The sequence below is a fragment of the Glycine max genome, chromosome 13 (assembly GCF_000004515.6).
Source record: "Glycine max cultivar Williams 82 chromosome 13, Glycine_max_v4.0, whole genome shotgun sequence".
NCBI classification, from domain to species: domain Eukaryota; kingdom Viridiplantae; phylum Streptophyta; class Magnoliopsida; order Fabales; family Fabaceae; genus Glycine; species Glycine max.
The window spans coordinates 24,301,416-24,327,042 of NC_038249.2; the positions used below are offsets into that span (position 1 = coordinate 24,301,416).

General features: G+C 29.8%; 1 protein-coding gene, 1 long non-coding RNA gene and 1 other non-coding gene across 4 annotated transcripts; 1 reads left to right on the forward strand and 2 right to left on the reverse strand.

Moving 5' to 3' along the window:
* The first annotated feature begins 5,038 nt into the window (after positions 1 to 5,038).
* Positions 5,039 to 7,426, forward strand: LOC100801728 (putative serine/threonine-protein kinase). Its single transcript, XM_003541360.4, has 6 exons — positions 5,039 to 5,361; positions 5,447 to 5,565; positions 5,716 to 5,932; positions 6,037 to 6,274; positions 6,373 to 6,520; positions 6,758 to 7,426. Exons 1-6 carry the CDS (start codon positions 5,190 to 5,192, stop codon positions 7,088 to 7,090), a joined length of 1,227 nt encoding a protein of 408 aa, XP_003541408.2. The 5' UTR covers positions 5,039 to 5,189; the 3' UTR covers positions 7,091 to 7,426.
* Positions 7,427 to 19,316: 11,890 nt separating this feature from the next.
* On the reverse strand, positions 19,317 to 24,856 carry LOC106795479 (uncharacterized). Of its 2 annotated transcripts, none has more exons than XR_001384115.3 (3): positions 24,007 to 24,856; positions 21,638 to 23,667; positions 19,317 to 20,703 (listed from the first exon to the last, which is right to left on the reverse strand). It is a non-coding gene; the product is annotated as an uncharacterized lncRNA (long non-coding RNA). The 2 variants fall into 2 exon arrangements; XR_001384116.3 differs by lacking the exon at positions 19,317 to 20,703 and having other exon boundaries at positions 20,780 to 23,092; positions 23,614 to 23,667.
* On the reverse strand, positions 23,796 to 23,886 carry MIR160D (microRNA MIR160d). Its single transcript, NR_048770.1, has one exon. It is a non-coding gene; the product is annotated as a microRNA MIR160d (primary transcript).
* Positions 24,857 to 25,627: the final 771 nt, after the last annotated feature.

A 25,627-nucleotide genomic window follows, 5' to 3' on the forward strand; every position in this document is an offset into this window, starting at 1 on the left:
TTTAACGACGAGGATTCTCGGCACTGTTGCTCAAATGCCTAACTCGAGGGCATGCCAAGTATGAAATCAGAGAACTCCACAAAGGAATTTGTGGAATGCATTCAAGAAGCCAAACAATGGAAACCAAAATACTCAGGGCTGGATATTATTGGCCGACATTGAGAATCAATTGTGTTGAATATGTAAAGAGATGCATTCAGTGCTAGTGACATGACAACCTCATCCACCAACCTACCGACGGGTTACACATCCTTGCTTATCCTTGGCCTTTCACTGTGTGAGGGATGGACTTGCTCGAACCATTCCTAATAGCCAAAGGACAGTGCATGTATTTGTTAGTCACAATTGATTATTTCACGAAGTGGGTGGAAGAAAAACCTTTAACTACCATCTTGACTCCTAACGTACAAAAGTTCTTGTGGAAGAATATTGTCACAAGGTTCAGCATCCCTCATACAATTATAACAAACAATGATGTTCAGTTCGTAGATAAGAAGTTAAATGATTTTATGAAAGGGCTGAAGATCAACCGCTAAGTTATATTGGTGGAGCACCCCCAAACTAATGGGCAGGCCAAAACGGTTAACAAATCCATTTTAGCTAAGTTAAAGAAGAAACTCAATTCGGCTAAGGGAAAATGGGCCAAGGAGTTACCAAAATTTCTATGGGGGAATCCAATGCACACCACAGTTGACAACCATCGAAACACCATTTCGACTAAATTATGGAACAAATGCATTAATACCAGTAGAGATTGGAGAACCTTCATTCCAACAACTATACTACGATGAAGCAGGGAACATGGAGGCTTCAAAAATCGAACTCAACCTCGTTGATGAAATGAGGGACTAAGCATGGGTCGCGTATGAAGCATTCAAATAGAGGATAGCCAAAAGGTTTAATTCGAAACTAAAACCAAGAGAATTCTTGGAAGGTGATTTAGTCTGAAGAATGCAAAGTGATGCAAGGAAAGACTCTAGGGAAGGAAAACTAGCAACCAATTAGGTCAGCCTCTTCCGAATCTGGCAAAATCTAAAAAATGGGGCTTATAAGCTATAGGAGCTATCCAACAAGCTTATACCACAGACTTGGAACTCTACTCATCTCAAGTTTTATTACAATTAAAATTATGTATTCACTAGTGTTCTCTTTTTTCTTACTCGACTTTTCCCCCTATAAAAATGTGTAAGGGTTTTTGTCAAGAAGGTTTTAACGAGGCACTTCTTCAATCAATGAATACAAACTTAAGTTATCACATTTATGTACCTTTTAACATTTTACAAGATTTCCCTCCTGAATACCCCTATTCAACTAAGGATGTACCTTTGTTGACTTTCAAGTTTTCCCTCCCTAATACCTATGTTTGGCTAAGGAAGTACATTTAACATTTTACAAGGTAAAGACAAAGTATGACATAAAAAGTAGATATTTCATTAATAAGCATAAAACTAACAACAATACAAAATAAAATAACAAAAAACAAGACAAAGGCACTATTGGCCGACTATTACACAAAAGCCCTATGTTTAAAACTTTAGTTGTTCACTTTATTATGAGCTTCCTATATACCTTCATCTTCGCCAAAATCGACATTAGCCAACAAGGTATCAATAGGTGGAGTAGGTGGTTGGCTTGAACAAGGAGTCTTCTTTGGAATGCCATTGATAGACATCAACACTCCCTGATGCACATCCTTAAGGATATCAAACTTTGTGGCTTCTAGTATCTTAAATTTATGGTGCACCTGCCGGATAGTCATGTCAAAGCCAACCTTGTGTTCCTCGAACACCTTCTCACGAGCACTTCACATAAGAAGATGATACTCGTTCCTCCCCTTCTTTATCTCCTATTCGGCCTTGGCAATTGAGGCCTTTAATTTATCAACCTTAGCCTTCAAAACCACAACACCTTATTTTTCCCTCTTAAGTTTCTGACCCCAAGAAGTTTTCTGGTCCTTGAACTTCTTCAAGTTAGAGTTACTGGTATTAGCATGCATGGTCAGATCCCTTTCTTTGGTAATCCTTTCAAGATCTTCAACTTCAGCACCTCTCGTCGACCGATCAGTTGGTCAAAATCATTTGTTGGGCAATAGCAGCCGACCTTGTTTAAAGCTCGCAATACATTGCCCATGCAGAAGGTGTATCAACACTTTGAAGTATATCCCAACCAAAATCTGAAAACGCACCGTTCGACATCAAACTTTAAGGATGATAAGTTGAATTGAAAAAATCTTTGCTCAACACCATAGGCAATGCCTTTAGAGAGCTAGGAAGAGAATGGGAGAAATGATGCAGAGTTTGTTGTTGTAGCCTTTTCGGAGGTTGAGCCTCCTCCTCATTCTCTTTTTGACCCATTTTCTTCTTGTTCTTATTGGCAGGAGGAATGACATCCTTAGGTGTTAGGCAGGGTGGATGAAGTGGATTTGTAGGCGGGGTAATGGAGGCGTTCCTGGTGTTGAAAATGACTTTTCGACACACATTCGCAAAATCAAAAGCGTCCATGCGGGCAGATTTGAGTAAAGTTTCATAAAGAACTAAGTAAGTAACATTTTAGTATTAACTTAGTTATGATAAAATGAAAATAAAATGCACCTCTCAAATCCTTAAAAAGGGTTGAAGACTTGAAAAGGGAAACAAAGGGCTTGGTTGGAAACCTTTAAGGTAACTTGTTAAGAAGCATCAGGTTATGATGCTTTTGGTCAATTAAGTAGTCCTCGGGGTAATCATCATACCTCATCAACACCTGTTGTTGGTAAAAAAGGAATAATGGTCTCTTATTTACATCATAAAAGTGAAGATCACCTAAACTAAGAAGGATAGTCACTTTGAAAAGGTCGACTTTGAAATTCTTGTACGAAGTAGTGAATGGCCTAAAAAGTGGTCTCTCCTGATTTTGAACTAATGTCATTCATCACGCCTTATTTGCCGGCCTAGTTCAAAAATGCTCATAGTAAAATCATTGAAAGGAAGCTCTATGTAAAGATCGTGGAAGTTACAATCGTACACATAGAAAAAGTCTTTTATCGGTGAAGTCTCAGTAGTTGGCTCCTCTAATGGACCTCGTGGAATCTACCTTAGCTTCTTCTTTTTAAGAAATACCCAATCTGACTTCTCATAAGCATCTGTCTGACAACAATGGAGATGAATATGACTATTGTCTTCATTTATCAACTAACACACACTTAAACAATTGATGAGATGGAGAAGGCTGACCTTGTCATTATATCGGGAGTAGAAAATAACCACCTTATCATCAACCCAAGAATACACTGGAAGGGTAATCGGTGGGTATTTTTTTTGTTGAACCAATGAATGACGTTTCGGCTTTAAAAACACAACTATTTTGTCGCTACAAGAGGCTTCAATGTTTGTTCTTTGACCAAAGGATACTTTTATGGCATCAATATAATCCTTCTCGGTCTCAGCAAATGAAGAGGTCGAAGTGTTGGAAAAACTACTTGAGTCTAAACTCAAGGACTCAAGTTCAATGATGTCTCATCATCCCCATATCTGAGTCGTCCCATTTTAACACCTGACCCCTCAGAGTCTCTAGAGTTTCCAACCTCAAAAACCTGAATCCATAATATAAACAAAAGGAAAAAACATACTTGAAGGGTAAGTACTCGACGCAAAGTAAAGCTTTTGAAATCGAAGTAAAAGTAAAAAAATGAAGGGTTATTCCCAATTTTATAGAAAAGCCCATGACGGTTCCTAAGGCCCAACAATGGATGACTTCTAAAAAATTTAAAAATTGTGTCATTTAAGTCATAATATTAATCTTTCCTAAAAATAAGTCATAATATTAATCTACTTTTAAGGAATAATACGACAATAAGTAATTAAATTTAAAAACTGAAGTAACAATACTAGAATTTATTTTAAATTTTCTTACTTTTAACAATTAATTTGACACCTTTTCAAGGTTGGTAGGGATGTTTAATGCATGTTTAGTAGGGATGAAATTTTTTATTCACTTGGATTAATTTATGGTTAAACGGAGCGATCTGAATTAGCTTGCGATTGATGTATATGAAACCAAACTCAACCATAATTATTTATTTATATTATAATATTTATTATTTACGTATAATAATATATAGTATTTATATTATTTATTTTAATATTTTATTTCTTCATTCTAATAATATAAATTCGAATGACCATACCAACTAGAAATATATCTATCAACACATTAAATATTGATATAATACATCATACTATTAATATCCACCCTGAATGTTGATACTATTAATTTAATATTTTTTTTTTAAAAGCTGAATCATAAGTGACAATCGTTTAACTTTTTTTTTAAAATCTATTTCATGACATATTTTTATATTGACGCTTTTATAATTATTAGAAAAATAAAAAATTATTTATTCAAACTAAATAAATCTCAATTAAAAACGTTAATTAAGATTGGATACTAAAAACTACATTACATGATATTGATAAAATTTTAATTTCTTTATTATAATATTTATACGTTACATATAATAATATCTATAACTGTTAATAAAAAAATTATTTCATTTGGTGTTATTTTTTTAGACATTTTTACCCTTAAGGTTATAAATCACTTATATTTTATTTTAACTTCTAATAATAATTATATCTTTTAAAATAAGTTTCACCTCCAACTATACAGATATAGGTAACTTTCAAGTTTAAACACAGTATTTTTTACACTGGTATAATATAATGTCTACGTCTAACTAATTGATTATTAGGTAGTAGTGGATGAACATTTAACATATTTTTATTATAGAATGTTTAGTTTATATTAACAAGTTTTGTACAGAACTTCTACTTTATAAGCAACAATTTTTCCTTTTTTTTTCATTTATTACATAAAAAGTTATTATTGTGTATGTAGAATTAAAATTCACAAAAATACTTTCCAAACCTTAATTCAAACATTAGTCTTTTGGGTTATTCATCCATGGAAGTGGATAGAAAAGCGAAGGTTACCTCATCAGAAAAGTTCCATTCCATTGTTCATACTACATATTATAATCAACCCTCAGAAAATTCCAACTTGCAAGAGGAATGGGTCGTCACTCTAGACCTGTGAGAAAGAAAAGAAGAATAAAAAAATCCACAATGGGGAAATAAAGAAAAAGAAGAAAGAGTCAAAAGGCATAATAATGAATGCCATTACCGTGTATTCTATTTCTGTGTTACTGAAACATGGTCTTTCTCATTTTCTCCACACGCTCTCCCTCTCCAAAACCTTCACATATACCCCGAAACACCAACATCCAACGGAGTGTTGTTAGGTTACGCTTATTTCAAGACATGAAGATTCCTTGTTTTTCTTGTTTCTTGCCATCGACCACTGAAGAAAACAACAACAACAACGGTACACAACACAGATTAGTTATTGAACGCTTTCTGTCTTTGAATGTTTTTATTCATTGTCTTTGGTCTCTTGGCTTCCACTGCAGACTACCCAGATGAAGATGGGAGCTTTCGTTTGTTCACTTACAACCAATTGAAATTAGCCACGTGCAATTTTCATTCCTCGGAGAAGGTTGGAGAAGGAGGCTTTGGATCTGTCTTTAAGGTTATATATACATTCTCTATTCTCATTCTTTTAATGAGTCTATTGTTTAATTGGCATTGACATGATGCAATGCAATTTGATATTTTGTAACTTAAATTAACTAAGAGGGTATGTTATGAGAGACTGATTTGGGTTTTTGGCTTGTAAAAGGGGAAGCTTGTAGATGGATCTTTTGTGGCGGTGAAAGTGCTTTCGGTTGAGGTGGAATCCATGCGAGGAGAGAGGGAATTTGTGGCGGAATTGGCTACACTTGCAAACATCAAGCACCAAAATCTTGTAAGCCTAAAAGGGTGTTGTGTGGAAGGTGTTCATAGATATTTGGTCTATGATTATATGGAGAACAATAGCCTCTACAACGCTTTCTTAGGTAATTAGTTTCTATTTTATGCTTTTGAATATCCAATTAAGTGTTTGCAATTGGATTTGGGGGCAGAAATGAATGATTCTGTTGTTTTGGCTTTTGATTGATAGGTTCGGAGGAGAGAAGGATGAAATTCACTTGGGAAAGAAGGAGGGACATATCCATAGGTGTGGCTCGGGGACTTGACTTTCTTCATGAGCAGCTTAAGCCTCATATCGTACATAGAGACATCAAAGCAAAAAACATACTTCTTGATAGTAATTTCATACCAAAGGTTTCTGATTTTGGTTTGGCAAAATTGCTGAGAGATGAAACATCTCACATTAGCACTCGGGTTGCAGGGACATTGTGAGTTAGAACATTAAGATTTTTTTTAAGTACCATGGCTAAAAAAGTTGAATCTTTTTTATTCCATGACTAATGGGGTTTCCTTTTAAAATCAACAGGGGTTATCTAGCTCCAGAATATGCAAATTCTGGCCAGGTTTCGCGAAAATCAGATGTTTATAGCTTCGGAGTGTTACTTTTACAAATTGTGAGTGGCCTAGCAGTGGTGGATGCCTATCAAGACATAGAACGTTTCATAGTGGAGAAGGTATGAAACTGAAGTCAAACCTCATAATTAATGCAGCTATCTAGCTAGTAGATTTAGCCTCACTTGGTGGGGGAAACAATTAAAGCCAATGAGAAAACGAGTTAAAGGGGTTTAAGCCAAATGGGGACTAATTAAAATCCCTTTTTTGTTTGTTATGATTTGGTAAAATTGAAGAAACATGTGTGTGTCTGTGTTTGAACTTTGAACTTGAACATGAACATGTTTTTGCAATTTCAGGCGTGGACAGCGTATCAAGGTAACGATCTACTAAAGCTGGTGGATCCCATGCTTAATATGAATTTTCCAGAGGAAGAGGCCTTGAAATTCCTCAAGTTAGGGCTGCTTTGCGTGCAAGAAACTGCCAAGTTTCGGCCGCCAATGTCAGAGGTTCTAGAGAGATTGACCAAGGACATTGACATGATAGATGTTCACATTTCGAAACCAGGGTTCGTGGCTGATCTTAGGAACATCAGAATCAAACAACAAAACCTTAACTCGTCCCAGGAATCAAGTTCTGCTGGAGCAACCTTTACAAGCTCCATTTGGAGTTCGGTCAATCTTGCTCGTTAATTATTTTTTTCATGTTTTATCGGCATCCTCATTCCGTATGGTAATTGTCTTCCAATTAGTCTATAACGAACTGGGTTCGATCCGATAAATGAACATACAAGATTGAGCATGTTTTTAGGATTAGGATCATGACAAATTGGTCAACCTGTATAGCAGTGACAACAAGGATTCATCAAGTGTTTATAGTCTTTTTTTTTTCTTGGGTTGCATAGGTTGATTTGTTTCTTTTTTTTTAGATTTGTTTTGTTGAAATGCTCCCGGAGAGAAAAAGAAATATATGTTGAAAAATATTGTGGCTCATATGTTATGAATTAATTTGATTAAATTGTTTGGTAATTAAGAATTGTTACAGAATAAGAATAACAAAACAGTAATAAGTATTTTATTGTTCTTAATGGAGGAACTAATGAGAATTGTTATGATTTTTTAATAAGGTGGAGGGTTCTTGGTCTTGTCCATAAATTGTCTGTGATACTTCATTAATTCACACACTTTAGAAAAGACAAATCTTAGCAGAGAACATATGATATAGAGTTTGATAACAATGACTATAAGAGATATTTTTGTGTATGTTTTTACTTATTGAATAATTTATTCATGTTTAAATTATGAATTGAGGTTTTAAATTTTTTATATATGATATTAGAATCTATCTTTGTAGCCTTTCCATTTAGCTTGTTATTCATCTTTATATGTTAATTTTATTTTCATGGTATGTATTATTTCTTTTCGGTAAATATATACAGAGGCGCGATAGAAATACGATGAAGATATTGATATGTAACTCAAAATGAAATTTTAATTAGAATTATAATTCACTGTATTCTTTTTATGGAAAAAAAATTGGCATTGAAAACATAGGATTTTTTTTACGAAACATTAAAATTCCAATATAAAGTACTATGCATGATTTTGTATGACTTTAAATCTTTGTGCTTCAATTGCTATATGCTTATATCAACGTGATTAAAGACAATTATGAATTAATGGTTCAAGCAATGGCTTCAATATCTCGTGGTTTTGTTTTATTACAATTGTTAATTGTGAAAATTATAAATGGTCTTTCGAAAATTATTTCTAAGATATTAATCTTTAGTGGTGATTCTATTAATAAATAAATGTTTAAGTATGAAACATAAAATTCATTTTTGATTTAAGTTTTTTTTGTCAAACAAGTAATTGTAGTTTTTAACTTAAAAGAGAATTGCTTAATAATTTACAAAGATAGTGATAATAATTTCGATGATAATATCCATTAATACTAATAGTTTTTTTTTTGTGTAAGAGTAATTTATAGAGTAATTTCTATAATTAAACATTTTCAATACTAGTGTTTTTTGATAGTAGTTCTAATCATGTAATGTATAATGAATTCGATTCTAATCAAGCAAATGATATTGGATAAAAGTAGAGTTTAGAAGAAAAATGAAAATTGGAAAGTGAGTTTAGAAAGATGCATAAAAGTAAATGAAACAAAAATTTATTAAAAGTGGGATGAATATATATACATACACCACCACCTTCGAATTGAGAGTCATTTTTGAGTGACCTCACATTAATGATATATGAGGATTTCAATAATAGTAATTCAATCCAATGAAAATGGTTGTCGAAAGTCTTTATTTATATTTTTATTACTAAGATTAAATTATAGATTTTCAACACGTATAAAACAATTTTCTAATTATTTAGATCTACAAGAGCGTCTAATGTCTTTAAGTAATCTTCTTTGGCTAACCACTACAACCGTCGTTTCCAAATTTGAATTTGGACTTCATCCTGAGCGCTTTTTCCCATTCCACATGCTTAATGTATTTTTTATTTATTGAAATTGGCTTTATCAAAATGTCTTTCTTCAGATATATTGCACTTTATGCTTTCTCATAACTCAATTTCTCATGAATACATCTTCTCATTGAAATACCACAATTGAAAATAATCAAATAACCTATAACTCAGAAATTTTCTCAAATAGATATAGCAACAATGCAATGTATATTGCCTTCACATTTTCTTGAAGTTTTTATATTTCAATATTAGACCCATTGTCAAGGTTATTTTGGCTTCTCTATTAAGATTCATCTCATAAGACAACTTGTAATATTGCAATATCTTAATTGTTGATACTTAAAGAGTAATCATACAAGAAGGTGTAGTGTCAAATTTGATACCAAGGTGAAATTTAGTGGTTTTGAGCCAAATTATTGTTGCATTTATTACTTGTCATTGATGTCTTCATTACATTATTAATGACTATTAATTTTAATACTAAATTGATTTCCATTCAGTTATTATTGAATATGATATGCGGCAAGTTAGGACTATTATGAACATGTAATTGTTACGTTAATTACATGATAATTGCTTTTGAATCTAATATTATTTCTTAATTAAAGAATATTGAGAGAATGATTCAATTGTTAATTATGCATGTTATGTTTTGAAATTCTTTGTATTCAAGTATTTGAAGTTGAATTATTACATTACATAAAATTTTATTGGCATTTAGAAAATACTAGTCATAATACTCTAGCAAAAATATGATTTTTAGTTAAGAATTAATTTCTTAACTTTGGATTCACCACATTCCCTTTATGGGCATCGACAAGTATTAAAAAGTGAAGGAATTTGTTGGGTGAAGAAATAATTTTATTTGTCTAATGATCTTTATAATTTTAATTAATTATTTATTAGTTACAACATCTTTAATTAATTGAAATTATATATTAAGTTATTTAAGATAAAATGAGGAATTAGACATAATATTGTAATCGATTATACTTATACATAATTTTTATCCCATAAGAATTTGTGTTATAATTGTATAATCAATTAGGATAAAATATCAAATTATATTTCTTAATCTACCCACAGGAATTAAGAAAATGAATATGATTTGATAGTTTTATCACATGTTATGTTATGAATCTAATTGAGAAAGATTTTGGTCCACATGCAAGTTTTATATCGCTAGGTTCATAGATTAAGGACATGATTTACATTGATAAACATAACATTTATTTTACATATTATGAAGACTTATATAAATTACATGTTTAGGAGTAGCCATAGTATCCCAAACAATGTTATAAACGAATTATTACTTAGCCCCGTAAGGAAGTAATGGTTTATTAAGTTATGGACTAAATGCCATGATAAGATATTTCTATACTCATATGCATGATCTATTTTATTATGATGTTTATCTTTCATATACAAAGTTTTTAAACTCTATAAATATCTTGTACCAAAAGGTTTGAATTTACTAGTTAAGATTTATCATAACATTGATATTATATTATCATGAAAGAGTTTATATTTATTACCCTATACTCACATTCCAACTGTTGGTGGAAGGAAAAATTCTTAATAAGTGAAAGTGAATTTTGAGAAAAATAAGTGGGAGCATGTAATACCCTTAAGAACCAATTTAAGGAAATAATTTATTGAATGCTATGAAATTATTCACAAGCATAAAGTTTTTGGTCTTAAAGTTGTCCATTTTATTGAATGTCAATAAAAAATTTTAGGCTAAGTATTCTTTTTGAAGAATAATAAAGATGAAAGTCAAGACAAACATATTGACATAAAATAGACATTAAAGAAGAGTTAATCTCTATTAAGTATATAGACACAAAATTAATGATCCAATAAAAGTTTGTTAGCTACAGTATTTTTGGATCATATGGTTCATACGAGACTTAAGGGCTTTGATTAAGTTTGTCATGACTCATTTTAATCAATATAGTTTGGACCCATTTTAGTTTATTAGAAAGCATTATACATTGTGATACATGGAATGAGGCGTTTGTTTTTAAACATAACCGCTATAATTCATGTATGATAATTTCTATATGGTTTTAAGAAATTTCAACCTTTAAGTTACATGGTCATATGTTGTTGATGGTAATAGGAATCCTTTATAAAGAATATATGATGTAAGTGAAAAAATGTTAGAAAATATTTTGTAATTCATATATTGTAAATTGATTTGATTATCTACTATTATAGTTAATTATTGGGTAATGAAGAATTATTGTAGAATAATAAAACAATTGTTATGATAACCATAATAAACATTTTATTGTTATGATAATCATAATAACAATAATAAGCATTTTATTATTCATAATAGAGGACAATTGTTAATAATGTGGAGGAATCCTTTGTTTTCCCCATAAATTCTGTGTGATGCTCTATTGAGTCATATTCTTTAGAAAAGAAAAACATATGATATAGAGCTTGATAACAATGATTAAAAAAATATAATTTTGTATATATTTATGATTATTGAATAATTTATTACATGATGAACTAAAATTTTAAATTTCTTACTGTATATTCTCTTTTACTAGGCAGCGGAGAGTCACGTTGGGCGTGGTTAGTGTACACTGCACAGGGTAAGTAAGTACAAGGGGTAGATCCTGTCCTTAAGTTAATAATTTTTTCATCAAATTTCGAAATCAATTGGATGATGTTAATTTGTTACGAAGAAAGAAAGAGATTGATCAGAGAAAATGCTAATACGTGGTACTGAAACTCTCTTTGAAAATTGCCTTTTCTTTCCTAATTACTTCAGTCTCGATTGCATTGCACTTAAATGCAGATTAATTTTCACATTTTGAATTTTACTATATTGGTTAATGGCCTGTTAGAAGATAATCAATATTAGACACAAATTGAGAATTGTAAAAAAAAAAAAAAATACACAAAATGAAAATATCTGTGTCGTTGACTCGTTGGCAACTACTCCCTAAGATCTGTGGCGGCGGGGCGGCGTTTTATTTGTTATGTACATTTGTCGTGATTCATGATAATATAGTTTTCTTCTTGAGGGGAAAATAAAATAATCTTTCGACACCGAAAAAGGGTGTGTGCACATTCTTTGGACAAGAAGAAAAAAAAGACAAAAAATAAAATAAAATAAAGATGTAATGTGTAATATAAGGAAAAACAAAAACAAAAACAAAAACAAAAAATAGTGTAAGATGGTTATAAAAATGAGTTGTCAAAAAAATTAAAATTATTTTTCTTTAAATAAATAAAACTTAGTTTAGGGAGATTAATTACGCTTACACCTGTTTCGTATATACTAAATCCTACCTTTCCTTCCGAGATTTGATAAAATGACTGTCAATATTTGGTTTTAAAATTATGCTAAATCATTTTAATTAAAAAAAATGAGGTCATGATTTCATTTTTTTTTTTCAAGAGTGAATGAATTCATTTTATCGAGTAACAGAATTGGGAAAGGCAATTACATCATATATCAGTAATTGCCTCATTAAGATAGTCATTTAGATAACTTTTTTGTTGTTGTGAATAAGTCATTGAGAATAAGCTAAATTTGACTTTAAAAAAGTCTAACCTAAGAAAATAATTCCTTTCGTAAGGCAATCGATTACATCACAACATAAAAAAACCCATCACTATTGAGTATTGAGTATTGAGTATTGACAACTCCAACAAAATAAATTCAAGGTCAATCAGATACCAATCGATGTATATATATCAAGAGTAAACGATAGTTTTTTTTTCCGCTTGAAAAGAGGTTAAATAAACGAGTAATGTTTTTTTTACAACAAAATAAATCATCAAAGTTATAATTTGTATATTATTTTTATGAACACATTGTAAAGAAACATTAAATAAAAGATAAATATATTTAATATTTGAAAATATAAAAAATATTCTATATTTTTGTTCATGGCTGATAAAGTAATAAAAATATTGTAGAAATAATTTAGAGTTATTCTAAATAATTTATGGATTTAATTAAAAAAATGTTTATAGTATAAATATTTTTATACAATTATTATTGAACTATAAATTATTGTTAATTTTTATAGTAATTATTTTAAAACCATATCTAAAATAATTTAGTGTAAGTTTTTATTATAGGATCAATACATAGAAATTAATTTCATATTTTATTTGTCGGTTTCACGTACTGTAATTTCCACCTTTGTGAGGCTTTCTTTTTTTCAAAAAATGATTAGTGATCTAAATAATACCTAATGAAACTAATGAAAGAGAAAGAGAAATGAAAGGTACCTATAAACATAATAGGTAACAATAATATGAAAAGAAAAATAAAAAATTATAAACATTAATAAAATGTTTATAATAAAAATATACCCACCAATTAAGCATTTCGTCAAAAGAAGCCGCCAATGCTTTACCGACATGTTTTGGTGGGCACATGGACAGTCCTTTTCATTTTCTTTCTTGGTGTTTTTTTTAGCTTAGTTTAATTTTTATCATATAAATAACAAGAGTGGGTGACGTGTGTCCTATACGGATAAATATTCATAAATATTGTTATAAAATATTTTAAATATATAAATATTTTATTAGTTTTATATTAGAAATTATTTAGAGTAAAATTATTTATATTTATTCTATAATAAATTATAATATTTTAATTATTAATTATCCATTATAGATATATAGTTAATTATATATCTAATGGACTATGATTTTTAAAATTTAATAAATAATAAAGTAAAAATTAATTATGTGTTAGGTAAGAAACTAATTTAAAGAATTAGTTTGTAATGTTTCAATCAATCTAAAATCTAAGAGTGAGAGTTCGTAATTAAAAAAATAGATTTAACGAAATGTCACATTTTTAACTATATATTTTTATATTAAAACATAAATTTAAGTGACCGATGCCTGTCTTGCACGACATATACTAATTTGTGAATAATGTTATAAAATATTTTAAATTTTTAACAGGTAATTTTTTTTAAAATAAAATAAAAATCATAAATTAAAAATAATAAGAATTTTATGTTAGATATCACAGTATATTATAAGTTTGGGTATATAATAAATCATATTGAAAAAAATATATATATTTTGTGTATATTCAAGATTTCCAGTCAAGATTTGTTATCATTTTTAGTTGGAAATAATTTCATACTAATATCATGTAAAAAAAAGTATAATAAATTTTAAATTATTAACTAAAGATTTGAAATATAAAAATTGGTTAAAGATTTAAGTAATTTATGTATATTCTTAAATTATGATTAACTGTGAAAAAACAGGTGAAATTATGATTAATAGTCTTAAATAATAATATTTTTTATTATTTTTATTATGTTAAATTTTATAATAAATAGTAGTTATGTAAATGCTAAATTATCACTCTATGGTTAATTTGAGTCCGTGCAATTTGAAGCAAATTATCTTCACTTATTTTTAATCTCTTATTTAAATAAAAGGTTTTAGGAATGCAAAATAATATTTTCTTAAGTTTTTTTGTAATTATTTTTTGGTGTGGATTCTAATTTAGGAATGCAAAATTAAATATATTAATTACAAATTAAAACGCCATAAATTAAAATAAAGACATTGGATAAATATGAAACCATTCCTAAGATTTTTTATAATGCCTTGTGAAACCATAAAAAAATTTATTAACTAAAAAAATAAAATTCAAATGGCGGTGAAAAGCATTGGATAAATATTAAGAAAAAATTTAAGCAATAATTAGTGGCATAGCGAATTAAAAAAAGTTTTCCACAATTTTATTGATTTTTTCTTCTGCTAGATTCTGATAGTGAAATTATTAAACGAAAGAAAGAAAATACATTTATCATTTTTCTATTCGATAACAAAAAGAGAGACAAAATAAAATAATAATTTACAAATATAAAAAATTAATTAGTAAATCTGAAACATATATAAAAGAACAAAAAGAGAGACAAAATAAAAGAACAATTTATCATTTTTATCAATTTGCATGGTATTGTCATCTTTCTATCCCTTCACTCATGTGTGTTCAGTGTCACCGAAAGTTATAATACATGGATTAAATAACATGAATCTCAACAAAAAGAATTATTTAAAAAACATTCGAATTTGTTAAGAGGAAGATTTTAGTATCTGCAAAAGAATTGAATAAAAGAGGACTAGTGGAGAATGAAACAACAACATATTATAAAAAGACACAGCATACAATAGAGTTGGGAAGAAGGATAAAAAAGAAGAGAAAAAAGAAGTATAAAGTTGGGTGAGATAGAGCATATGGTATGAATTTTTGTTTGCAATCTAAATTTAGAAGAAAAATGAAGAAAGAGTACAAAAAGAAACCATTACACTAGAATTTAATTGTTTTAATTATGAAATCGATTTAATTGATATTGATATACTTATAAGTTAATTTAATTGTGACATTGATTTTAGCAAAAATATTCTAAATTATTTGAAAAAAGAAGACAATTATTAAAAATTTGATTGGTATCAATCAATTATAAATATCAATAGAAATATTATCATTTCAAAACCAAATTATTATAATTTAAAAACCAAATTAATGACAGGTCAATTACTATAATTTTATATATTTATTTACCTGATTTTAGGAAGGTTGTGCAAGAGTGTTGGCAACAAACCTATGTGGAGGGGTGGAGGATTTTCTCTTTCAAGGAGAAAATCAAATGCCTTAAGATAAAGTAGAAAGCATGGAGTAAGGAGGGGTTTGGGGAAGCTGTCTCTCTGATTGATAGGGTGGTGGTTGAGAAGGGAAAAATTGATGAGAAATTTTGTGAGGAGAGTTACATAATTCTGAAAAAAGAGAACAACAGTCAGAGGAATTCTGGAATCTTATTAGGAATAAGGAAAGCTATCTTCTGCAAAAATCAAGGGCTCGGTGGCTGAAAGTGGGAGACTCAAATTCTAAATATTTTCATGCTTGTATGCGACATAAATATAGAAGAAACCAGTTGGTAGCTTCGGGTTGGGTGGAGGAGGTCGAGGAAGTGAAGGCAGAGGTTAAGAATCACTTCGAAAACATTTTTGCTGGGTCTGACATGGTACACCCTACCCTTGAGGGGTGCAGTTCCAGCATCTTTCTACGGTAGATAAGGAATCTCTTACAACTCCCTTTTCATATGTGTTTTTTCTAGTCGGGCTTCAGCCCCTATTAATGGTAGCCCTACTGCAGAATTAGAGATTAAGAGAGGATTGAAGCAAGGGAACCCTCTTGCCTCTTCTTTATTGTTTGAAGGCTTGGTGGGGCTACTTCACAAAAAGATCTTTCTAAAGGTTTCTGGATGACCGAGGAGGTTCAATTTTCGTTGTTGCAGTATGTGGATGATTCTATCATTTTTTTGGGAAGGAACACATGATAATTTGTCGGCTACAAAGGCTATTCTAAGGGGCTTTGAGTTAATAGCTGGACTCAAAGTCAATTTCTACAAAGGCTATGTGTTTGGGATTAATGTAGATCAACATTTCTTGTTGGTAGCAACATAGTTTCTTCATTGCAAGATAGCACAATTGCCTTTCAAATTTTTGGGTCTTCCAATTGGGAGCAATCCAAGGCGAGTGTCATTTTGGGATCCGGTAATGGAGGCTTACAACAAACGTCTCTCTATTTGGAAAGCTAAGTCTATGCCTATAGGGAGTTGTCTTATGATGATTAATTCTGTGTTAAGTAGCCTCCCTCTATATTATTTCTCCTTCTTCAAAGCCCCAAAGAAGGTTATTCAGACTCTCACTGCTATTCAGAGAAGGTTTCTGTGTCACGGAGCGTTGGAAGCCAATAAAATTAGCTGGATAAGTTGGCATAAGATCTGCCTTCCTAAATTCCATGGAGGCTTAAGTATTAAAAACCTACAATGGTTTAATTACAACCTTTTATCTAAGTGGCAGTGGAGGTTTCTTTAGGACAATTCTTCCATTTGGTACAAACTGTTATTGTTCAGCTATGATACTAGTTTTTGGGACATTACTTGGTGTGGGGATTAGATTGTATAAGATAGCTGAAAATAAAAACTCCAAAGTAGCTAAGGTGTTGTGTGTTTCAGATTTGAGTACTTCTTTTAGTTGGAGTTGGAGAAGGCTATTATTTGCTTGGGAAGAGGAGACGCTGCAGGAATTGATCATGCTTCTGCACCTGGCACGCATGGATACTTCCTCACCAGATCTTTGGTTCTGGAAACCGATAGGGGGGGCTAGCTTTTCTGTTGCTTCTGCTTATCAACTTCTGTTAAACTTGTGTTATGAAATTTCTTATGATGATTCTGTTGAGAGTTGGGCAACAAACTTCTGGAAATCTTTGGTTCCTTCAAAGATACTTGTTTTTGCATGGAGACTTTTGCAAGATCATCTTCCTACATATCAAGAATTATACGAGAGAGGGATACAACTAGTTCCATTGGGCCAATGCTGTGTTTTCTGCAGGAATGATGAAGAAAGCTACAATCATCTCTTTTTTTTGTGCCCTTTAACAAAAAGAATTTGGTATGTTGTGATGGGTTGGTTGGGAATTAGCTTTGCTTCCAAATGATATTTCTCACCTTCATTTTCAGTTGGCGGAATGTGTTAAAGGAAGTCGTAGGGTGGCAGTTAAACATATTTTTTGGCATGATTTTTGCTGGGTTTTATGGGGCTTGAGGAATTCGATTATTTTAGAGAGGGGAATTTGGATTCAGTAGAAGTTGTTGCACAGATCAAATCTTTCTCCTGGCAATGGTTGTTATACAAGAAGGGTATCAAGTCAGGTCTTTTTTTCTCTTCATGGTGTATATAAATCATGTGGATTGCTTGACTTAATTAGACCGAGATAAAGTAATTATATTTTTTCCTTGGGGGATCTTTTAGTTTTTCTATGCTTTTGAAAGGTTTTTTGTTGGATTAATCTTTCTAATATCCTACTGTACATCTTGTACAGGAGCCTTTTGTGCCCTTTATCTATATAATATATTACTTTTGCCCTTTTAAAAAAATATATTCTACTTAATATTTTTATACACAATTTAATGTTATAATCTAACAAATAGTTTGAGAGGCATATATAACTAAATACATCTAGTCTAAAAAATTTCATAGTAATTTGATTAGTTTAGTTGATTAAATAAAATATGAGTTATTATAAAATTTGATTTCTACCGATCAGCAAAGTCTACAGAACTTCATATCATTTAAAAGTTATTTGATATTTTATTAACTAATTTTATTTTAAAGTTATATATATATATATATTTTATATACTTGTTAAAATAAAAATAAATGATTGTTATAAAATTACATATCTATGAATGTTCAATTTATACATGATATCACATGATTTAATTATTAGATTTGTGAATTTTGTACTGTATAAAATTTATTAAAGGGTGAGAGACTTACTTTAGGAGCACATGAAGGTTAGTAATTCATTAGTTTAAACCAACTAGCAAATCGCTAAAAATCTAACTATCAAAAAATTAAATGGTTGGATTAATATATAATCTTTATAAAAAATTGTGAACAAAGTAACTACCAAAAATCATTCCTAAAATAATTTGATTCTCGTTATATATATAATTTTGGATCAATATCTTAGCTCGATAAGTGTTTGATTTGCAATCCTATGTGAAGGTCAATAATTCATTTGTTTGAATCAACTTTTAGTTAACAACCTGATGATCATTGCAAGAATGAACGAAGGCACTACAATTGCATTTATAACAATATTTTTGACCAATGGTACATTTGAATTATATAAATTTCAACTTTCTAAAGTATGTATTGATCGAGTCTCTTTCTTTTGTCTTAAACACACAATGATATAGGCGTCAAAGTATTCATACAGTAATTACCATCACCATTTAATCGACAGTAACCAATTGTCAACAATTTATGAGTCCCTGAGAAGGTCCCTGCGCGCCCCTTCTAGCTTGTATCTATAACCAAAGTTAGAGGTGAATATACGAATTATTCCGATTCGCATAAACCTGCAAATAAAACGAGTAGAACTAGATTGACCTATGAAATAAAGGAACCTCTATAATGATTTATGAACGCCTGGCCCATATTTGGTCCTAGGTTGGCCAATTAGCCCGCATGCCTAAATATTTTTTTAGATTAAATGTAATTTTGATTCTTTTCATTTTTAAAAATGAGAATTTTGAGCTTCATTTCAAAAAATTTATAATTTTAATTCTCTTATTTCAAAATAAAGATATTTAGTCTTCATATTTTAGAAAATTTATAATTTTAATCAAATTTTCAATTTTGTCTATATTTTTTTTTTCTTTTAGTCCAATTATATCATAAACTTAATATATTCATTTAAGATATCAACAAAAAAATGATTTAATTAATTATAAAATAGGAAATAAAAGAAATACAATATAGATCAAATTTAAGGTCAAACAAAAATTATAGATTTTCTAAAATATGAGACTAAAATTAAAGATTTTTTAAAATATGAGGGACCAAATGTTTATATTTTGAGATAAAAAGACTGAAATTATAAATTTTTTAAAATAAGAAGATGAAATGTCTTAATTTTAAAATAGAAGAATCAAAATTACGAATTAGATAAAATAGAGAGAGCAAAATTACATTTAAATCTTTTTAAAAAACATGAAAAAAACTAAAAAAAACTGAATATTTATAAAAAAAACAATAAAAACTAAGGACATCAAATGATTTCAAATTATTGCAAATTAAAGTTGTCAACTATTCTGAGTTATACTTTTTTCTAAAACACTTAATAAGTTTTACACACAAAAAAAACATTTAATAAGTTTATTTTAAAAAAAATGTTATGTAAGTTAAATGGATTGATCCGCACCGCAAACTCTATGAACCAAATTTGTTTAACCCATGAGTTAAATGAGTCAATCTATGAAAATTTACATTTATATCTGCTTACTATTATCACAGGCCCATAAAAGACAACATATATATAAACCTATTAACGACAATTCATATATATCCAACTATACCAAAATACAAGAACAATTGCAAATTATTAGAGTAGGGTCAATTGTCTCCACAAACCTTTTAAATTTTCTAAATATAATATACGTACAATTATAAATTACCCCCATAATTCGAAATATAGTAAAAATAATACTTATAATGAGTATTGTGCCCACAAGTTTATTCATAGGCTCACTCTTATCATTTTATCCATTGGACATTCTCAATATTTTATGCTCTCATTTGGATGAGTACTTCATGTCCTATCCAATAATTTGTCAAAATATTTCTCCCTCAACTATTTAACAACTACATTTGTTTTATCTTTTAATGTACTCTTGTACTTCTTAAATGTTTATCCTTTTCAATCTACGGCTAACTTTTATTTTTGTTCCTAAAATAAATTTCAATAAATTCTTTAAATATTAAAAATATTTTTACATCACAGTATATATTTTTTTTTTTATAAATGCATAATATAATTTATATATTTAAATATTTTTTTTATAATTGTTCTTATTAGATTTGAGAGAATCTTGATGTAGTGTTCTTCCACACGCTCTCCTAGTACGGTAATGAGTGTCTCAGGAAAACACTCTGACGCTCAAGCAAACACAACAGACCCATAATGATCCTGCAAGACACCTTCAACAGCTTCAGAATTTGAAGGACTCTTAACCAAAGGATCGCAATTAATCAGTTAATTTATAAGCTCCAACTTCATGAGGAGCCAAATGAATGAGAGGGTTTTTCAAGACCATGACAGAGGCACAATTCAGAGAATTAGAATACTTGATGCTGATAGCAATAGCATCCAGCTGCTGCAAAACTCGGCCAACAGTTTCCTTTGCTGTCATATGAATGTTTTTAAAAATAGTTTCATTCCTATTCCTCCACAAATTGTCCTAAACAACAGTAAACATATTATTAATGGATAATAAGACTTTCTGAATGCGAAATTATTTGTGAAATATATAATGAGAATATATCTCAAGAGTAAATATATTTTAAATATAAGTAACATATGCATGCTTGACAATCTAAAGATATTTTAATATATCATAAGATAATATCAAACATGAATTGTAATGATTTTCACCCTTTTATTCAGTCATTGAAAAAAACTAAAATTCATCTTTTTAGTTCTTATATTGTGAAAAAAACTTGTTTTCGTTTCTTTGCCTAAATACTGTTAAAGATTTTGCTTACGTAGTTAATGAATTAAGCAATGTAAATAAATAATTATATTACACAATAATTAAAAATTTACATGGAATATTAGAATTTAAATTATAAAAATGTATTTCAATTTTATTTTATATATAGGTTACACTTAATATATTTATTTGTAGTAAATCAATTATTAATCATTTGAAAAATAAATATCTAACCCATGCATTACCCTAATAAAAATGCTAGCAACTATATTAAAACTGTCTAAAGTAATCACACATGTCATCTTCTACTTCTTCGATTTTTTCCAGCCCAACGGTAATTTTACCTTTTGCTTTTTCCCTGAAATTAAATTATTATGATAAATATCTGATTTATATACAAGATTAGCAATGTGACAATATCCATGCTATATTGAAAAATTACTTCTGCAAAAGGATCAAAAGGGAGGGACAACCATGAAAGAAAATTACGGGGGAGGGGAATGCCCATAAGTTACAGTATTAATATTTGTGCAGCAACAAGAATTTTGTAAAGTTAATGTCCATTCGCTGTTTTCTTACAGTTCTATCCTCTCAGCAACAAAATGGAGTTGTGGAACACAAGAATGTATCAATTCTCAACACGCCAAGGAGCATGTGCTAAAAAAAGCAAGAATTAATATACCTAAAGAGTTTTAAAGGTTGAAGCCTCCATTTATACTGCATGTGTACTTTTCCAACTTATACCCTAGCTACTTGATGTGTTCATGAAATCCTTAAGAAGTTTGGATTGACAAGAAGCTCAGTGTTTCTCATTTGTGAGTCTTGGAAGCATAGCATATACATGCTCATATTCTTAAAGAGACAAAATCATAGTTAGATAACAAAAAGTGAAAATGTATGTCTACATTGGCTATTACACAAATTCTAAGAGCTATAGGTTGTTTAATCTTACCATTGAGAAAATTGTAATTATAGTGGGCACGTTGATTTTGATGAAGAAATTAAAGCTGGTGGAAGTGGATTATTCCCTATATGTGCTTGGATAATTTGACCGGCCATGATAGACGTGAAGATATTCACACTCCTCCTCAACCACCCAATCCTAGCTAGAAGAAATATTGAAAAGCCCTCCTCAAACGAAATATTGATATCATGGCAAATGAAATGGAACAACATACAGATCCCAAAAAGCTACAAATTGGTATCTTGCCATGAAAATCTTTTGGCAAGATGGATGAGATTTAGTATGAACATGCTTAGTGGTGTTTGCAGAAAAGTTCAATAAGAGAAGCATGTTTTAGCGGATATAAAATGTCCTACATTTTTTATACTACAATACACATGAATTTTTATAGTTAGTTAATTTACACGCATTAAGTGAAAAACAAATTACTAGTTAAGCAATACTGCAATACACATGAATTAAACTAATTTTTACTTCGTGTAGGGAGTCCATATAAAATTATTGTGTTTAGATTATTTTATTTTATATTAAAGGTACGTAGCTTATAAAATTTCACTAAGGTTTTGAAAAACAAAAATAAAAATTTAACAAATCCTTACATACTATTAAGCAGAGCCATATATCACAGTTGTTAACAAATTTTAACAAGTATAATTAGATTCGACTGCGAAAAGCCAATGTACTAAGCAGAAAAGACATATTAATTAGTCCAATATTCAAGACTTAAGTTCCAGCTGTATGAGTCCAAAGGGGGCGACGGAATAACAAAACCCTGGAAAAGACAATCACTAGTGCTAAACATATCTAAGCAACAGAAGAAAAGAAAGAAAGAATATAAAGCTCATTATTGTTGGCTAAAGCTTGTAACGTTCAAGTCTCGGTTAATTAGGTTTTGTACATTATTAATTAGTTATATAGTAGTATTATTTACATATATATAACATACTTATAGTTTTGATATTATGCTAGTAATATTTTTCAATGGCAAACAGTGTATAATTAAAAGTCTGGCGGCGATTTTGAATTGATTTGTGGTGAATATAAATAAATGCGAGTGACGCCAAGACGTTAACCACTCAGTTACAACAAAAATGACAACACAACAACGAAAACGATTGGTGACTACGTACGTCCACTCGAAGGTAATAATGAACCTTACTCGTTGGAGGAGGACTGCACAAGTCAATTAGCAGATAAGAACACAAAGGAAAATAATAAAGTATCAAAATAAAAATACAAATTAAATATTTATCGCTACTTAATCTGTATTTTTTTATTTTCATTTGATATGATTTTATTACTAATTATAAAAAAATGTCACTTTATTTTTAATTAATTTCTTATTTTTAAAGATTTGTTCAGAAAATGATTATAAAATGGTAAAAACAACATTACTATTTTCATATATAATTTCCTGTGTAATATTTTAAAATATAAATAAAGTGAAAATAAAATATATTTTGACAATAACTACTTAATAAATAATATAAAAACATTTTCTTACCAAGAGTCTCCTAAATTTCTTGGCTTCATATACCTAATTATAAAACCTACCTATCTACTTTGTCTCAAAAAATAAACCCTACCTATCTACTATCTAACCAAGTCAATGCCATTTTGGACCAGGAATCTCAATTGGACAAACTTAACTTGAACATAATTAACGGAATATTTATTATTAATTAATTACATACCATAAGATGAAAGGAGATCCGAAGCCCTATTGAAAACCCAGTTCCCCATTCCTTCTGGGATGTGATAAACAAACAATAGACCAAATAAGATAGAAAGTTAATTTATTAAGAAAACATGCTGAACATGATTTTGTTGAAGACAGAAATTCCACCTCTTTAGCTTTTAATTTCGCTTGGTGAGCAAAACACAGCATGCATGACTCCTCATACGCCATTTGCTAAGGCCATCACCTTTGTAATGGGGTCTACAAATGGCATACAGGGAGCCAGGCACACAAAGTATGCTTATACACAAAACAACCTAAAATGTAACAAAAGTGCTACTTCCTTGACCAACATATGCACAACAACATGGAAGATGATGAGATAATATACTAAGATGTAAGAGCTAACCAAATCTGTGCCGTTCATCTTCAATCGATGATGTTTCTGCTTGAACTTGGAAGTGATCTGAAAGTGATCGAAGCTAGGTTAAGAGGAGGAAATGATGCAGCATATATGCAATAGGAGAGAATTAAGTTCCTTCCATCAAAAGGACAAAGGGGTCCCTCTCATAGTTCCATAGGGTACTGTTTTCTACTTGGAAACCAACCAAGCAGCTTTTAAGTTGGCAATTTGGCATGAAGTGGAAGAAGCTAGCTTTGAAAATACTCTACCATGCATGTCTTTTTCCAACCTTTTTAAACTCTCTTAGGTTAGGATATGACTTTGGAGAGATTAGGGGTCACATATATGAGATTTTAAATAAAGAGAGGGTAAAGAGGGAGATGAAGCTGGTGGATAACAACGAGACCCTTTTCCTGTTTGCTGGACGCTATGATGACTCTAGGGATGATTCTACTTTCAGAGTTCAATTTCTTTTTCCATTCCCACATAAAGGGCAATATTCTTTTTTATCAATTCTGAATCAGATTTGTCTGCAAGTGCTTGGATCACCTTAGATTCCTATCACTCCCACAATGGAACATATTCAAAGAACGAGATCTTTCCCCTTCCCTTGTCCTTTTCCATTTATACTTTGTGTTGCTTCTTTTTATTTTTTTTTCTTTTTTCTCATTTTGGTACAAGTGATGTATGAATACATTATTATCTTAAACATTAAAGGTCTGTTAAACAGATTTTTTTTAAATTAAAATAAAATATAAAAATATGAGTCTTATATTATTTTATTATTTTCTTTTCTTTTTCACTTTCTTTCTCTCCAAACAAAGGACCTAAGGTAGGTTCATCGGAGAAAACGTGCCTACTTGTGTTCCTCTCCTTGTTTGTCTTCCTCCACCATTCTCTCCTAAAATATGAACAAACTTTTCTAGGCAATTTTGAATTTTTACCGTACGTTTATATAGCCTACATATATACACATCAAAATGAAAAAAAAAATTCTCTTATAATAATCATTTCTCTCTTGACCATATATTCACTTTACCCGTGATTGATTGAAAATACTTTTGCTGTCTACGAGGTACACTTATTAGATAGGATATATATGAATACAATATAATATGCATGCGATAAAATTTTAAAATTTACAAACATGATACGATTATAATATTAATATACTATACGCAACAAATATAAAATTGACGTAAAATAAAAAAATATAAATATAAAAGAGCACTCGTGTTTCAAAAAGTGAGACTCGAAATAAATGTTATAAATACATTAAAACTTGTCTAAGTGTAATGATATTTTATTCATATTGGTATAGTAAGAAAATAAAATACTAGATGATAAAAATATAAGGTATTTAAAATGTCCATGCACACATCTGACATGAAATCTTAATCAAGATATATGACTCTAACATGCACGACTATTATTATTTAAAAGGTGTGCGCTTCAGTTGATTACACTTTTCACTAAAAGTCATTCATTTCCAATATCATTATTGATATAATTAACAACAAAATGATTCAAGTAAAGAACTGCAATGACGTAACCTTATTCATATTAATGGAGACAAGATTCGTGTAAATGAAAGTCTAGAATGGAAAATGTAAAACGTTTATATTTA